The 16,757-nt window shown below is 43.9% G+C and overlaps 1 protein-coding gene across 2 annotated transcripts; it reads right to left on the reverse strand.

The window, feature by feature from the left end:
* Positions 1 to 1,298: 1,298 nt before the first annotated feature.
* Positions 1,299 to 3,902, reverse strand: LOC712533 (tubulin beta-8 chain-like). Of its 2 annotated transcripts, none has more exons than XM_078002745.1 (4): positions 3,784 to 3,902; positions 3,192 to 3,300; positions 3,005 to 3,115; positions 1,299 to 2,518 (listed from the first exon to the last, which is right to left on the reverse strand). In XM_078002745.1, exon 4 carries the CDS (start codon positions 2,457 to 2,459, stop codon positions 1,455 to 1,457), a length of 1,005 nt encoding a protein of 334 aa, XP_077858871.1. In that variant the 5' UTR covers positions 2,460 to 2,518; positions 3,005 to 3,115; positions 3,192 to 3,300; positions 3,784 to 3,902; the 3' UTR covers positions 1,299 to 1,454. The 2 variants fall into 2 exon arrangements, with proteins under 2 accessions (XP_077858871.1, XP_028698779.2); XM_028842946.2 differs by lacking the exon at positions 3,784 to 3,902 and adding an exon at positions 3,558 to 3,614.
* Between the last annotated feature and the right edge of the window lie 12,855 nt (positions 3,903 to 16,757).

The following is a 16,757-nucleotide window of genomic DNA, read 5'->3' on the forward strand; positions in this document are numbered from 1 at the left end:
TGCCTGCCCATTCCCATTTGGCTGCAATAGACCATTGCCAACATACAGAGAACAAAAAGGGGCCTCACCTGTTTCCCCGACACGTCGGAGGCAGGTGGGTATGTCCAGGGGACCTGGGGTAGAACCTGAACATCTGTCCACCCCCAGGCCATGCTGGCTTCATCTTATGTGTGTGATGGGGGTGGGGTGGGAATTACCAAGAGGTCATCACACAGGCCATGGACAAGTTCTACAAGAGCCAGGTAGAGGAGCACCGTCCGTGCATGCTGCCCGGCACCCAGGTCACACACACATCTCTTATTTGACAGCTTCTCCAAAGCAGGCTTTGAAGTCCGGGCTCCCCAAGAAGCCTGGGGAGGAGACTCTGCCAGGCTAAAGGGCCTGTCCCCAAAGGTGCCACCCTCACCAGTCTCATCCTGACGATCTTGGGTTATTTTTGCCCTGAAGTTTTGGAGAGGGGGACAGAGACAGCAGACAGTACGCATTAGCCACCTTTCCAGAGAGCATCAGGCCTCCAGACTGGGCAGGTCCGACCTCCACTCGGGCGTTTTTCTCACTGGCTGCCAGTTGGGGGAAGCAGCATTGTGAGCACCTGCCCGTCTCCCCAGGTCCTGTTCAGAAACCCCATCTGTGCCTCTGGAGAGACTGCCCCGAGCACACAGGCCCAGCAACCACCATCTATGGCCCCCAGGACCTAATCCCCTTCTGCATAGGGGTCAGTGCATGTGAGTATACGCTGGGCTTGATTTCTGCCCACTAGTCCCTGCCAGATATCCCACGCCCACCTCATGAGGCCACACAAACACACCCAGGCCGTCATGGTGATGGAGTGGCTGGGGTCCTACTTGCCCACCCTCCATTGCTGGTTCAGAGCCAGCTGTCTGACCACATTCCTACCCTGAGATGGGACTTTGGGGACATTGTCCACCAGGGTCACTGACCACTTTTAGGGTTCCAGAAACAGGGCCAGCTGGTCCCCTAGAAGTCTGGAACATGGGATAAGCCAAGGCTTGCCTTCAGAACAGGTTTTCCACCACGTGGCCGCCCAAGGCCCAGGGCATCCCCAGGTTCATGTGAAGCCTGCCTGCCATGTCCACAGCCCATGCCCAACCCTGGAGCCACTGGAATGCTTGTTCCTGGGCACAGCCCATGCCGACCCCTCCTGGAGCCACTGGAATGCTTGTTCCGGGGCACGTGACAAACCCAGACAGCTTCAGCCTTGCAAGACAACCACACAAATCTGGCAGCCGTAGCCGGAGGGGGGGCCCACAGATAGAAGTTGGAGGTGAAGCCAGATGTTATGAGGATACTTTATTAGGCAAAATCGTATACTATAAAAATGCTTTAAAATGCAGGAGGAGGAGGTGAAGACACAAGTGTGTAGTGACACATGGCAGTCAGAACACAGTAAAGAATCCACACTGCTTCCCCCCTTTACCTAGAAAAGGAAAGTTCTAGGCCTCCTCCTCCTCCTCCTCAGCATATTCCTCAAACTCCTCCTCCTCGGCTGTGGCATCCTGATACTGCTGATACTCAGAAACCAGGTCGTTCATGTTGCTCTCCGCCTCCGTAAATTCCATCTCATCCATCCCCTCGCCCGTATACCAATGGAGGAAGGCCTTGCGCCGGAACATTGCTGTAAACTGCTCTGAGACACGCTTGAAGAGCTCCTGGATGGCCGTGTTGTTCCCAATGAAGGTGGCTGACATTTTTAGCCCCCGGGGTGGGATGTCACAGACGGCTGTTTTGACATTGTGGGGGAGCCAGTCAGCGAAGTAGCTGCTGTTCTTATTTTGAATGTTGAACATTTGTTCATCCACCTCCCTCATGGGCATGCGACCCCTGAAAATGGCAGCCGCCGTTAGGTAGCGGCCATGACGGGGGTCACACGCGGCCATCATATTCCTAGCATCAAACATCTGCTGCGTAAGCTCAGCCACCGTCAGGGCCCGGTACTGCTGGCTGCCCCGGCTGGTCAGTGGGGCAAAGCCGGGCATGAAGAAATGCAGCCGGGGAAACGGGACCATGTTCACGGCCAGCTTCCGCAGGTCAGCATTCAGCTGGCCTGGGAAGCGCAGGCACGTGGTGACCCCGCTCATGGTGGCAGACACCAGGTGGTTCAGGTCACCGTAGGTGGGCGTGGGCAGTTTCAGGGTCCTGGAACAGATGTCGTATAACGCTTCGTTGTCTATACAGAAGGTCTCGTCTGCATTTTCTATGAGCTGGTGGACCGAGAGGGTGGCGTTGTAGGGCTCCACCACCGTGTCTGACACCCTGGGCGAGGGCAGGATGCTGAATGTGTTTATGATCCTGTCTGGGTACTCCTCCCGGATCTTACTGAGCAGAAGGGAACCCATCCCAGACCCCGTCCCCCCACCCAGGGAGTGGGTCAGCTGGAAACCCTGCAGGCAGTCACAGCTCTCAGCCTCCTTTCTGACAACGTCCATCACTGACTCCATCAGCTCCGCGCCTTCTGTGTAGTGCCCCTTGGCCCAGTTGTTTCCGGCCCCACACTGACCTGTAAGACAGTACAGCCAGTCACTCGATGGCCAGGTATACTGTCATCAGTGGTCACCATAATGCAAAAAGGGCCAAGTGTCATGTGAGGTGAGCGCAGCGTTCTCCCTACAGGTGAGCAAATGAAACCCCTCCCCCAGAGTTACAGGACAGCAGCCTCCCCTGTTAGAAATTAAGTCAGGAGTCAAACCTGAGACGGGCTAACAGACCTCCCTGCAGGTGGCTCCTGCCCATTTTCAGGGAAGGCAGTAGCCGCGGCCCCAGCTCAGCTCCCTGCAGGGAGTTGACATCAGTAGCTCTTCACCTTGAGGAGACACCTGGGCCTTCCTCCCAAAGCCCGTTTAGGAGGCAGTTGGGGCGACTCCACTGGGAGGATAGGAGGGTGTTCAGGGGCCCTGGCTCCTCAGTTCCCAGGGCGATGACCTTGGGGCACTCCTAGATTTTGAGCGACTAAGGAATCTCACCCCAGTCCTCGCCCACAGCTCACCAAAGATGAAGCTGTCCGGCCTGAAGATCTGCCCGAAGGGCCCCGAGCGCACAGAGTCCAGGGTGCCCGGCTCCAGATCCACCAGCACAGCGCGGGGCACGTACCTGCCACCTGAGAGGGGCGGGAGGGCATGAGCGAGGGGAGGGCCGCGTTCCCAGGAGGGCGGTGGGGAAGGTCGGGGTCTCACCGCAGGCCTCGTTGTAGTACACGTCGATGCGCTCCAGCTGCAGGCGGCTGTCCCCGTGGTAGGTGCCCGCGGAGTCGATGGCGTGTTCATCAGAGATCACCTCCCACAACTGCGAGACGGGAGGGGCCGGACAGGCCAGGGCCAGTCACGGGGGTGCCCCATCTCCTCTCCCACCCCCACCCTCCGCACCCCCATCCCTAGGCCACCGTGTTCCTGGGTCCACCCCGGCCACCTCGCCAGCCGCCCAGTCCCACCGCGTCCCCGGCAGGGACCCGCCCCCGCCCCCGCCCCCGCCCCCGCCCCTGCCAACACCTTCCCTGGCCACCCGCAGGCCCGAGCTGGGCCCTCAGAGCCCCCACTGCCAACCTTGGCGCCGATCTGGTTCCCGCACTGCCCGGCCTGCGTGAGCACGATCTCCCGCATGGCTAAGGCGGGATCAGGGCGGCAGGAGAGACGCGAGGAGGAGGAGCAGAAGCGCAGTGACCCAGCCCGCCCCCTGCCAACGCTGAAATAGCCCCGCGCCCACCTCCCCCAGCCTCAGATTAGGCTCCCAGAATAAGCAACAGCTTGACTTCCACACAGGTGTACCCACCTGTGCATCCCTTGGCGTTGAACGTCTGTTGGGGAGCTCAGGTGTCCCTGCTGCGGTCCTTTCCACGTTGGGGAAAGCTGGTCAGCTGGAGAACTTCCTCCCACGTCTTTACTAAGACTAAATCCCTAGCTGAACTGAAACTGAATTCTCTTCCCATGTGGGAGGGGAGGACTCCAGTTTTCATACTCACAGAGTGCCTTTGCACCTGTCCTAGATTGATGACATATTTTTGTAATTGATGAGTCCTTTCCTCTTTTAGGAGATCTGTGGTTAGGAAAGGCCTTCCGTATGTTAACAGGACTTCATTATAAGTTTGACTTTGGAGCAGTTCAAGCCCGCAGTGAGCTATGGGTGTTAGAGATAGTCAGGCCTCTGATTTAGCTAGAGTCTTCTTTAGAGTAGGACTAGCCCTTTCACCTTTCCAGAGGACCGCGGTCTCCACGCAGAGTGAAGGTAATATTGGATTCTTCAAGCTGAGGATAGGTGTTGGGATACGCCTGCTGCGAAAGATGGGCCATTGTCACTTTGCAGGCTTTTAGATGACCCAAACTGAGGAGTTATTTCTTCTGGTAAACATTTTCAGATGGGGTGGGGAATGCCTCGATCTGACCAGTGAAGGTATCAGTGAGCATTAGCAAATATTTGAATCTCCTGCAGAAAGGCATCTGAGTACATTAGAGTTGCCAGTTCTCACCTGGATAGGTTCCTCAATGTTGGGCAGGTTTAACTGGAGAAGGAGAAAATTGCTGGCCATTTGGGTCTTGTCAGGCACAGAGCATGCAGGTGTCAGCTGATTGATTCTGTGTGGATTGTTTTCCTTGGAGTGGGGGTCTTGTCTTGGTGTCCCTTCATGGTGTTGCTGAAAGATGTTGCTGGAAAAGAGGGTCCTGATACAGACCACAAAGTAGGATTCTTAGATCTTGTGCAGGAAAAAAATTGAGGTGAGTCTGCACAATGAAAGAAGCAAGTTTATTAGAAATGACTTCATGACAGAGTTGGACATCCTCAGAAAACAAGAGCAGGAATGTACTGTCTTTTGTTAGTGTCTCTACTTGTAAGTAACTATAAAGAGAAAGAGTTATAATTAAGCTTGGAAGGTGCAGATGTACTCACTAAAGTCAGGGGCTATTGGTTTTAACAATGACCGTTAACCCGTTGACCTAAGCTAGCTCATTAATATTATCCTTACAAAAAAAAATGCTGCACTCCTAGGACATTTATACACTTTTCAGACTTGGTGGAAGATGTCTTGTTTGGCCACAAATATTCTGCAATTGTAATTTGTGGCCAGCTAAAAAATGTGGCTATTTGCAGACCATAAGTATTAACCTTCTAGATGCCTTGTGAGTACCTATGTATTTATTTATTATTATTTTGAGACAGAGTCTTGCTCTGTTGCCCAGGCTGGAGTGCAGTGCACCACCTTGGCTCACTGAAACCTCTGCCTCCTGGGTTCAAGCAATTCTCCTGCCTCAGATTCCCAGGTAGCTGCGATTACAGGCATGAATCACCACACCCAGCTAATTTGTGTGTCTTTAGTAGAGATGGGGTTTCACTCTGTTTGCTGGGCTGGTCTCAAACCTCTGACAACAAGCGATCTGCCCACCTTGGCCTCCCAAATTGCTGGGATTACAGGCATGAGCCACCGCTCCCAGCCACAATGAGGTTTTTAAATAATTCAAACTGATTTCCTGCTGTTGAGCAGGGAGCTGAGCAAATTCAACAGATCGTGGGCCTAAAGTAGGAGAAGACTGAGGACAAACTCTAGAACACATGTGATTAAATTAATTACAATTGAAACCAAATCAAATTTAATGAGGCTGCACCTCTTCATTTCAAGATGTTTCCCCTCATTTTGAAATGTGGTGTTATTCAGTGGAAAAGAAAAATAGTGTTTATCTCCAGAGTAAAGAACAGGGTTCTCTGCAGGGATTGATTGAGAGCTATGGCTCAGGATTAAAAATCCTTTTTTCTACTTATAAACTACAAATTATTTTCTAAGCTCCTATTGACTAAATGGATCCCTCTTCTTGGATAAGGACTTTCCAAAGTTAACCTGAAAAGCTGGTTCAAGCCATGGGTCACACATGCCTCATTATACTCTCCTCCCTTTGGTTTTAATTTTAATTTCAGTTTTTAATTTATTTTTGTGGGTACATAGGTGGTGTATGGGGGTACATGACATACTTTGATACAGGCATGCAGTGAGTAATACGTAATAAAAATGGGGTATCCATCCCTTCAAACATTTATAGCTTGTGTTATAAACAATCCAATTATACTCTTTTAGGTTTTTAAAATGTAAGTTAAATTATTTTTTACTATAATCACCCTGTTGTGCTATTAAACATTGTCTTATTCATTCTTTCTAACAATTTTATTTCACCCATTTAGCATCCCCACTATCCCCCATTCCCTCACTGCCCTTCCCAGCCTCTGGTAACCATCCTTATACTCTCTATCTCTATGACACCAATTGTTTTGCATTTTAGCACCCACGAATAAGTGAGAACATGTGACATTGGTCTTTCTGTGCCTGACTTACTTCACTTAACATAAAGACTTTCTGTTCCATTTATGTTATTGCAAATGGCAGACTCTCATTCTTTCTTATAGCTGAATCATACCCCATTGTGTATATGTACCACATTTTCTCTATCCAGTCATCTGTTGATGGACATTTAGGTTCCTTCCAAATCTTGGGTATTATAAACCCTGCTGTAGCAAACATGAGAGTGCCAATATGTCTTTGATTTACAATATGTCTTTGAATTTATTTATCTTAGGCATATACTGAACAGTGGGATTGCTGGACCATATAGTGGCTCTATTTTTAGTTAAATCAGGAACATCCAAACTGTCCTTAATTGTGCTCCCAACAACAGTGTACAAGGGTTCCCTCCACTCCACATACTCATCAGCATTTGTTTTTGACTGACTTCTGGATAAAAACCACCTTAACTGGGGTGAAATGATATCTCATTTTGGGTTTGATTTGCATTTCTATGATGATCAGTGATGTGGAGCACCTTTTCATTTGGCTGTTTGACATTTGTATGTCTTCTTTTCATAAATGTCTATTTAAATTTTTTGTCCACTCTTCAATTGGATTATTACATGTTTTCTACAGAATTTTTTGAACTCAATATACTGTAGTGTATTAGTCTGTTTCTGCACTGCTATAAAAATTACCCGAGACTGGGTTATCTATTTACTGAGACGAAGTCTTGATCTGTTGCCCAGGCTGAAGTGCAGTGGTGCAATCTCGGCTCACTGCAACCTCCGCCTCCTGGTTCAAGCAATTCTCTGCCTCAGCCTCCTGAGTAGCTGGGATTACAGGCACCTGCCACCATGCCCGGCTAATTTTTGTATTTTTAGTAGAGATGGGGCTTTGCCATCTTGGTCAGGCTGGTCTTGAACTCCTGACCTTGTGATCCACCTGCCTCAGCCTCCCAAAGTGGTGAGATTACAGGCATGAGTCACCGCACCTGGCAAGACTGGGTAATTTATGAAGGAAATGGGTTTAATTGACTCACAGTTCCACATGGCTGGGGAGGCCTCAGGAAACTTACAATCATGGCAGATGGGGAAGCAGGCACCTCTTCCATGACAGCAGGTGAAAGAGCATGTATGTGAAGCAAAGGGAGAAGAGCCCCTTATAAAACCATCTGATTTCATGAGAACTCACTCACTGTCAGAAGAACAGTATGGGGGAGACCACTGCTATGATCCAGGTCTCTCCCTCAAAACCTGGGGATTACAATTCAATATGAGATTTGGGTGGGGACACAAAGCCTAACCATATCATGTAGCTATTAATTGCTCTTCAGATGGATAATTTACAAATATTTTCTCTTATTCTGTGGATTTTCTCTTCACTTTGTTTATTGTTTCTTTCACTTTAAGAAGGCTTTCTGACTTGCTGTAATCCCATTTGTCCGTGTTTTTTTTGGTTGTCTGTGCTTATGGGGCATTATTTAAGAAATTTTTGCCCAAACCAATGCCCTAAAGAGTTTCTCCAATGTTTTCTTGTAAAAGTTTGATAATTTGAGGTGTTAGGTTTAATTCTTTAATTCATTTTAATTTGATTTTTGTATGTGGCAAGAAATAGGGTTCTAGTTTTATTCTTCTGCCTATGGCTTTCCAGTTTTCCCAGCCCCATTTATTACAAAAACTGTCTTATTTTTTGTTGTATGTTCTTGGCACTTTTGTTGAAAATAAGTTTAGTTTAGCTGTATGAGTTTGTTTCTAAGGTCTCTGTTTTGTTCCATTTGTCATTATGTCTGTTTTTATGCTAGTGTCATGCTGTTCTAATTAATATAACTTAGTAGTATAATTTAAAACCAGGTAATGGAATTCCTCCAGTTTTGTTTTATATACTCAGCATAGCTTTGACTATTAGGGTGTTTTGTTCCATATAATTTTTTTTTTCTTTTTCTGTGAGGAATGTCTTTTTTTTTTTTTTTTTTTTTTTTTTTTTTTTTTTTTTTTTTTGATGGAGTCTCACTCTGTCACCTAGAGTGCAGTGATGCAATCTTGGCTCACTGCAACATCCACCTCCTGGGTTCAAGTAATTCTCTGACTCAGCCTCCTGAGTAGCTGGGATTACAGGCACCCGCCACCAAGCCTGGCTAATTTTTTTGTATTTTTAGTAGAGATGGGGTTTCACCAAGTTGGCCAGGCTGGTCTTGAACTCCTGACCTCATGATCCACTGACCTCGGCCTCCTGAAGTGTTGGGATTACAGGTATGAGCCACCACCCCTGGCCTGTTATTTTGATAGAGATGGCATGAAATGTATAGATTGCTTTGGATTGTATGGACATTTAAAAAAATACTGATTCTTCCAATCTGTGAACATAAAAACATCTTTCCAATTTTTGGGTCCTCTTTCATTTCTTTTATCAGTGTTTTGCAGTTTTAATTGTTGAGAACTTTTATTTCTTTGGTAAATTCCCACACATTTTGTTTTATTTGTGGCTATTGCAAATAGTATTACATTTTTAAATTCTTTTTCAATTTGTAGACTGTTGGCATATAGAAATCCTACTGGTATATATATGTTGATTTAGTATTCTGCAAATTTACTCAAGTTATTACTTCTGTAAGTTTTTTGGTGGATATATTAGGCCATCCTCACATTGCTATAAAAATAATTGGTGACTGGTTAATTTATAAAGGAAATAGGTTTAACTGGCTCACGGTTCTACAGGTTGTACAGAAAGCATAGCACTGGCTTCTGCTTCCGGTGAAGCCTGTGACAACTGACAATCAAGGTGAAAAATAAATCCGGCGCTTACACATCCCATGGTAAGTGCAAGGGCAGGGGGGAAGTGCTACACACTTGTAGATAACCAGCTGTCATGAAAACTTACTATTGTGAGAATGGCGCCAAACAAAATGATGCCAAACTGTTCATGGAAATCCTGCCCCCATGATTCAATCACCTCCCCACTAGGCCCAGTTCCAACATTAAAGATTACATTTCAATATAAGATTTTGGTGGGAACACAAACCCAAACCATATCATTTTGCCCCTGGCCATTCCAAATCTCATATCCTTCTCATATTTCAAAATACAATCATGACTTCCCAATAATCCCCAAAGTCTTAACTCATTTCAGCCTTAACTCAGAAGTCAAAAGTCTCATCTAAGACAAAGCTAGTTTCTTCCTCCTATAAGCCTGTAAAATAAAAAACAAGTTAGGTACTTCCAAGATACAAATGGGGCAGAGGCATTGGGTAAATACTCCTATTCTAAAAGGAAGAAATCAGCCAAAAGAAAGGGGCCACAGGACCCATGAAAGTCTGAAACCCAGAAGGGCAGTTATTGAATTGTAAGGCTCCAAAATAATTATTTTTGACTCTGTGTCCCATTTCCAGGGCACACTAATGCCTTGGGAAGTTCAACCTTGTGACTTTGCAGGGTTCAGCCCCCATAGCTGCTCTCATGGGCTGGCATTGTGTGCCTCTGGCTGGTATTGTGTGCCTCTGGCTTTTCCAGGTGCAAGGTGCAAGCTGTAGCTAGATCTACCATTCTGGGCTCTGGAGGACAGTGATCCTCTCCTCACAGATCTGCTAGGCCATACCCCAGTGGGGAGCCTGCATAGGGACTGTCACCCCACATTTCTTTCCTCCATTGTTTTAGTAGAGGTTCTCCATGAGGGCTCCACCCCTGCAGCACACTTCTGCCTGCACACCAAGGCTTTTTCATACATCCTTTGAAATAAAGGTGGAGGCTCCCAAGTCTCAACTCTTGCATTTTGTACTCTCCCAGGCCTAACACCACATGGAAGCTACCAAGGTTTATGGCTTGCACCCTCTGAAGCAGTGACTGGAGTTGTCCTGGGTCAATTTGACCTACACCTGAAGCTGAAGCAGTGGCCAGGATGCAGGGAGCCATGTTCCAAGGCTACCCAAGACAGCAGGTCCTGGGACTGATCCCAGAAACTATTCTCTTCTTTTAGGCCTCAGGGCCTGTGATGGGGGGCCTGCCTTTTAGATTTCTAAAATGCCTTCAATTCCTCTTTCCCATTGTCTTGGCTATCAACACTTGCTTTTTTTAAGGTTATACAAATATCTCTAACAAGTGGATGCTCCACAGCCTGCTTGAGTTCCTCTTTTAAAAAAGCTTTTTATTTTTCAGCCACATGACTAGGCTACAGAGTTTTCAAGCTTCTACACTATGCTTCCCTTGTAAGTATAAGTTACAACTTTTTTTTTTTTTTTTTTTTGGTTAGAACATGTGAGCATAGGTTGTTAGAAGCAGCCAGGCCACATCTCAAATGCTTTGCTGCTTAGACATTTTTCCAACAGAAACCCTAAATCATCAATTTCAAATTCAAACTTTTATATATCCCTAGGGCATGACAGAAATTCAGCCAACCACTTTGCTAAGACAACATGCGTGACCTTTGCTTCAGTCCTAATAAGTTTCTAATTTTCATCTGAGACCTCCTCAGCTCAGCCTTCTCTGTCCAGATCACTATCAGCATTCAACCAGTCTCTAAGAAAATCTCAACTTTCCCTCATTTTTCTGTCTTCTTCTGAGTCCTACAAACTCTTCCAACCTCTGCCTCTTTACCCAATTACAAAGCTGATGCCACATTTTCAGGTATTCTTATAAAAATTTTCCACTCCTTGGTACCAATTTTCTGTATTAAGCTATTTTTGTATCACTAGAAATAACTGAGACTGGGTAATTTATTTTTTAAAAAGGAGGTTTAAGTGGCTCGTGATTCTACAGGCTGTAGAGAAGACATAGCACGGGCATGCACTTCTGGGGAGACCTCTGGAAGTTTACAGTCATGGCAGAAGTTGAAGCAGAATCTTGCACATCACAGGGCAAAAAGCAGGAGCAAAAAACAGAGGGGCAAGTTGTTACACACTTTTAAATAACCAGATCTTATAGGAACTCACTATCATGAGGATAGTACCAAATGGGATGGTGCTAAGCCATTTGTGAGTAATCCACCCCAATAGTTAAATCACCTTTCACCAGGCCCACCTCCAACATTGAGAATTACATTTAAATATGACATTTGGGAGGGGACACACATTTAAACCCTATCAGAGGAGTCTTTATGCTTTTTCAAATGTAAGATTATATATTGGCAAAAAAAGATAATTTTACTTCTTTTCCAATTGAGATGCCTTTTATTGCTTTCTCTTGTCTGATTGCTCCAGACAGGACTTTCAGAATTATTTTGAATAACAGTGGTAAGAGTGGACATTCTTGTCATCTTCCAGATTTTAGAGGAAAGGCTTTTAGTTTTTCCCCACTTAGTCTGATACTACCTGTGGGTCTGTCGTATATGACTTTTATTACATTGAGGTATGTTCCTTCCATACCCAGTTTTCAAAGGGTTTTTTATTATTAAAGATATTAAATTTTATCAAATAATTTTTTAGCATAAGTGAAATGATTATATGGATTTTATCTTTTTTTTTCTTTTTTTCTGGAGATGAAGTCTCCCTCTGTCACCCAGGCTGGAGTGCAATGGCACGATCTCAACTCACTGCAACCTCTGCCTCCCGGGTTCAAGTGATTCTCCTGCTTCAGCCTCCCGAGTAGCTGGGATTACAGGCACCCACCACCATGCTTGGTTAATTTTTGCATTTTTAGTAGAGACAGGTTTCGCCATGTTGGCCAGACTGGTTTTGAACTCCTGATCTCAGGTGATATGCCCACCTCGGCTTCCCAAAGTGCTGGGATTACAGGCATGAGCCACTGTGCCCAGCACCTTCATTCTGTTTATGTGACGTGTCACACTGATGGATTTGTATGTTGAACCATCCTTGCATCCCTGGGATAAATCCCACTTGGTCATTATGAATTACCTATTTATGTATTGTTTAATTAAGTTTGCTAGGTTTTTTGCAAATTTTTGCACCAATATTCTCAGATATGGGCCTGTAGTTTGCTTTTTTAATGTGTCTTTGTCTGGTTTTGATATCAGGGTAATACTAGCCTCAAAGAATGACTTTGGAAATGTACTTTCCTTCTCTATTTTTCAGTCTGGTCCTACAGACTTTTTTATTAAGGCTTTAATTTTGTTAATTGTTATTCGGCTGTTTAAGTTTTAGATTTTTTCCTAGTTCAATTTTGGTAAGTTGTGTGTGTCTAAGAATTAATTTCCTCTAGGTTTTCTAATTTGTTGGCATACAATTGCTGATAGTAGCCACTAATGATCCTTTGATTTTCTGAAGCGTTACTTGTAATGTCTCCTTTTTCACCTCTGATTTTACTAATTTGTATCATCTCTGTTTTTCAATTAGCCTGTTTAAATATTTGTCAGTTGTTGTACTTTTCAAAAAAATCAACTTTTTGTTTCATTAATCTTTTGCATTGTTGTCTTCATTTTAACTTTATTTACTTCCGCTCTAATCTTCATTATTCCTTTTCTTCTAATTCTGGGTTTCGTTTGGCCTTTTTATTCTAATTAATTAAGATGTATTGTTAGGTTATTTATTTGAAGCTTTTCTGTTTTTTATGTAGGCACTTACAGTTATAAATTTTCCTTTTATAATAGTACCTCTTTTACTATATTCTATAGGTTTTGCTATGCTATGTTTCCATTGTCATTTGTTTCAAGAAATTTTTCTATTTTCTTTTTAACTTTTTTATCAACCTACTAATCATTCAGGAGCATATTGTTTAATGTCCATGTGTTTGTATAGTTTCTGAAATTCCTTTTTTAATTGATTTCTAGTTTTATTCCCGGTAGTCAGAGAAAATGCTTGATATTACTTCAATTTTTTGGAATGTTTTTAAACTTGTTACTTAACATTTGGTCTATCCTTGAGAATAACCTGTGTGCTGAGGAGAAGAATGTGTATTCTGCAGCGGTTGCATGAAATTTTCTGTAAATATCTATTAGGTTCATTTGTTCTATAGTACAGATTAAGTCTGATGTTTCTTTGTTGATTTTCTGTCTGGAAGGTCTATCCAATGACTAAAGTAGGGTGTTGAAGTGTCCAGTCATTATTGTATTGAGGTCTCTTTCTTTAACTCTTATAATATTTGCTTCATTTATCTAGGTGCTTTAGTATTGGGTGCATATATATTTTTAATTATTATATCCTGTTGATGAATGGATCTCTTTATTATTATATAATGACCTTTTTAATCTCTTCCTACAGTCTTTTGTTGAAATCTATTTTTGTCTGGTATAAGTATAGCTATTTCTGCTCTTTTTTTGGTATCTATTGGCATGGAATAACTTTTTGTATCCTTTTATTTTCAGTCTAAATGTATCTTTATAGGTAAAGTATGTTTTTTGTAGGTCACAGATTATTGTCCTGCTTCTCTATCCATTCATCCACTGTTTTTCTTTTGACTGGAGTGTTTAGTTCATTTACATTCAAAGTTATTATTGATAAGCTCTTACTCCCGCCATTTTGTTGTTTTCTGATTGATTTTTGACCTCTCTTCCTTCTTTCCTTTCTTCCTATCTTCCTTTTAGTGAATGTGATTTCTCTTGTATTATAATCTAATTTCTTGCTTTTTACTTTTTGTACATCTGTGGTACACTTTTTGATTTGAAATTACCATGAGGCTTGAAAATAATTTAATATATGATTTTAGACTGTGGACAATTTAACACTGATTGCATAAACAAAGAAACAAGCAAAACAACTAATAAAAACTCTATACTTTATTGCCATTCTTTTAAACTTTTTGTCGTTTCTCTTCATTCTCTATTTTACTGTCTATGTCTTGGAAATATGTTGTAGTTATTATTTTTTATTGGTTTATTGTTTACTCTTTCTATTTGAGATTTTTGCACCCCATAATTACCATGTTATAATATTCTGTGTTTTTCCATGTGCTATTGCTAGTGAGTTCTGTACCTTCGAATGGTTTCTTATTGCTCACTTTTTTTGTTTTAGGTTAAGAAATCCCTTTAGCATTTCTTGTAGGACAGGTCTGGTGTTAATGAAATCCCTCAGTTTTTGTTTGTCAGGAAAAGTTCTTATTTCTCCGTCAAGTTTAAAGGATGTTTTTGCCAGATACATTATTCTAAAGTAAAAGTCTTTTTTTTTTTCCTTCAGCTTTTTTAGGATGTCATGCCACTCTCTCAGCCTGTAAATTTTCCCCTGAAAAGTCTGCTGTCAGATGTATTGGAATTCCATTGAATGTTATTTGTGTCTCTTCTCTCGCTGCTTTTAGGATCATTTGTTTATCCTTAACCTTTGGGAGTTCAGTTAAGTGCCTTGAGGTGGTCTTCTTTGGGTTAAATCTGCTTGATGTTCTGTAACTTTCTTTTACTTGAATGTTGATATCAAATGTTGAGGAATTGTTTAATATTATTTAATATTATTTATTTAAATAAATGTTCAACTCTTATCTCTTTATCTACCTTCTCTTTAAGGCCAATAACTCTTAGATTTGCTATTTTAAGGCTATTTTTTAGATTTCATAGGCATGCTTTATTTTTTATTCTTTTTTGTCTCCTCTGACTTTGTATTTTTAAATAGGCTGGCTTCAAGTTCACTAAATCTATCTTCTCCTTGATCAATTCTTTTAAGTAATTCTGATCCATTCTTCACTACGACAATAGCATTTTAACTTCAGAATTTCGGCTTTTTTTTTTGTTTTTTCAATCTCATTGTTAAATTCATCTGATAGAATTTTGAATTCCTTCTCTGTGTTATATTGCATTTCTTTGACTTACCTCAACCAGCTATTTTGGATTTCCTGTATGAAAGGTCACATATCTCTGTTTTTCCAGGATTGGTCCCTGGTACCTTATTCAGCTTGTTTGGTGAGGTCATGTTTTCCTGGATGGTCTTGATGCTTGTAGATGTTCATGTATATCTAGGCATAGAAGAGTTCAGTCTTTATTGTGGTCTTCACAGTCTGGGCTTGTTTGTGCCCATTATTTTTGGGACACTTTCCAGGTATTCAAAGAGACTTGGGTCCCAAGCCCAATAACACAGTACCTTATGCAAACACATAGGGGTACTGCCTTGGTGGCCTTGGATTAGCATCAAGAAAAATTCTCTTGGCCAGGTGTGGTGGCTCACGCCTGTAATCCCAACACTTTGGGAGGTCAAGGCAGACATATCACCTGAGGTTGGGAGTTCAAGACCAGCCTGACCAACATGGAGAAACCCTGTCTCTACTAAAAATGCAAAATTTGTTGGGTGTGGTGGCGCATGCCTGTAATCCCAGCTACTAGGGAGGCTGAGGCAGGAGAATTGCTTGAACCTGGGAGGCGGAGGTTGTGGTGAGCCGAGATCACGCCATTGCACTCTAGCCTGGGCAACAAGAGTGAAACTCCATCTCAAAAAAAAGAAAAGAAAAAAGAAAACAAGAAAAATTCTCTTGATTCATCAAGTAGAGACTCTTGTTGTCTTCCCTTACTTTCTCTCAAACCAGCAGAGTCTCTCTTTCTGTGCTGAGGCATGGGGAGCTGGGGTTGGGGTAACACAAGCACCCCTGTGGCCACCACCACTGAGACTGTGCTGGTTCACACCTGAAGTAGGCACAGAACTTGGTCTCACCCAAGGCCCACTGTAACCACTACTTGGCTACCATATCAGTTTACTCAAAGCCCTAGGACTCTGTGATTAATAGATGGCAAAGCCAGCCAGGTTTGTGTCTCTGCCTATAGGGCGGCAAGTTCCCCTAGCCATGAGTGGGTCCGTAGATGCTTTCTGGGAGCCAGAGATTAAAGCATAGAATCTTCACAATTTACCTGCTCTTCTATTTTACTGTAGCTAACCTGGCACTTAAGGCATAAGACAAAGTATTTTCTACTCTTCCTTCCCCTGTCTGCAGGCAGAGGAGCCTCGTCTGTGACTGCCAACACCACCGGCCCATGGTGGGGGTTCTGCCAAATCGTTACCAATTTCTCACTTAAAGCCCAAGGACGCTTTAGTTAGCTTGGGATAAATTCTGCAATGCCTGGGACTCAATCTTTGGCCCAGGGCGAGTGCAGAAGTGCTGACCAAGCCCCTAGGCCTGGACTCAGAGACTCTAAGAATCTGCTTGGTACTCTACCCCACTGTGGCTGAGCTGGTATATCAGGTGCAACACAGAGTTCCCTTTACTTTCCCCGCTGCTTTTCTCAAACAGAAGAAGTCTTTCACTGTAGCTACCACAGCTGGAAACGTGCTGGGTCACACCTGAAGTTGGTGGTTCTCAGAGTCCAGTGCCCATGTGTATTGCCTGGGTATCACTGTTTTTATTCTGGGTTCTGGGGTTCTTTAGTCGGTAGGTGAGGAATTCTGCCAGGTCTTTACTGACATGGCAGCACTGACTTTAATGTTAAGTCCCCCAGTCCCTGTGCTCTCCCTCTCCCGAATTCACAGGTTTCTCTGTGTTGTGTGGCTGCTGCTGGGTGGGGGAGTGGTATTGTGAGCACTCCCTTAGCTGCTCTGGCTGCTGTCTCAGGAGGCCCCATTCTCCCCACCCTCCACATTCCACTGGCTCCAAGCCCAGCTCGGAGTATGACTTGCCTAATAATT

This window comes from Macaca mulatta, chromosome 5 (assembly GCF_049350105.2).
Source record: "Macaca mulatta isolate MMU2019108-1 chromosome 5, T2T-MMU8v2.0, whole genome shotgun sequence".
NCBI classification, from domain to species: Eukaryota; Metazoa; Chordata; class Mammalia; order Primates; family Cercopithecidae; genus Macaca; species Macaca mulatta.

Bases quoted from the DNA above. Each gene is read 5' to 3' on its own strand.
- LOC712533 (XM_028842946.2), bottom strand. From the start codon at position 3,614: ATGCGGGAGATCGTGCTCACGCAGGCCGGGCAGTGCGGGAACCAGATC. The intron at 3,301-3,557 runs GTTGGCAGTGGG...CCCGTCTCGCAG, and splicing joins GGAACCAGATCGGCGCCAAG to TTGTGGGAGGTGATCTCTGA. The intron at 2,519-3,004 runs GTGAGCTGTGGG...ACTGTCTTACAG, and splicing joins GCCGGACAGCTTCATCTTTG to GTCAGTGTGGGGCCGGAAAC.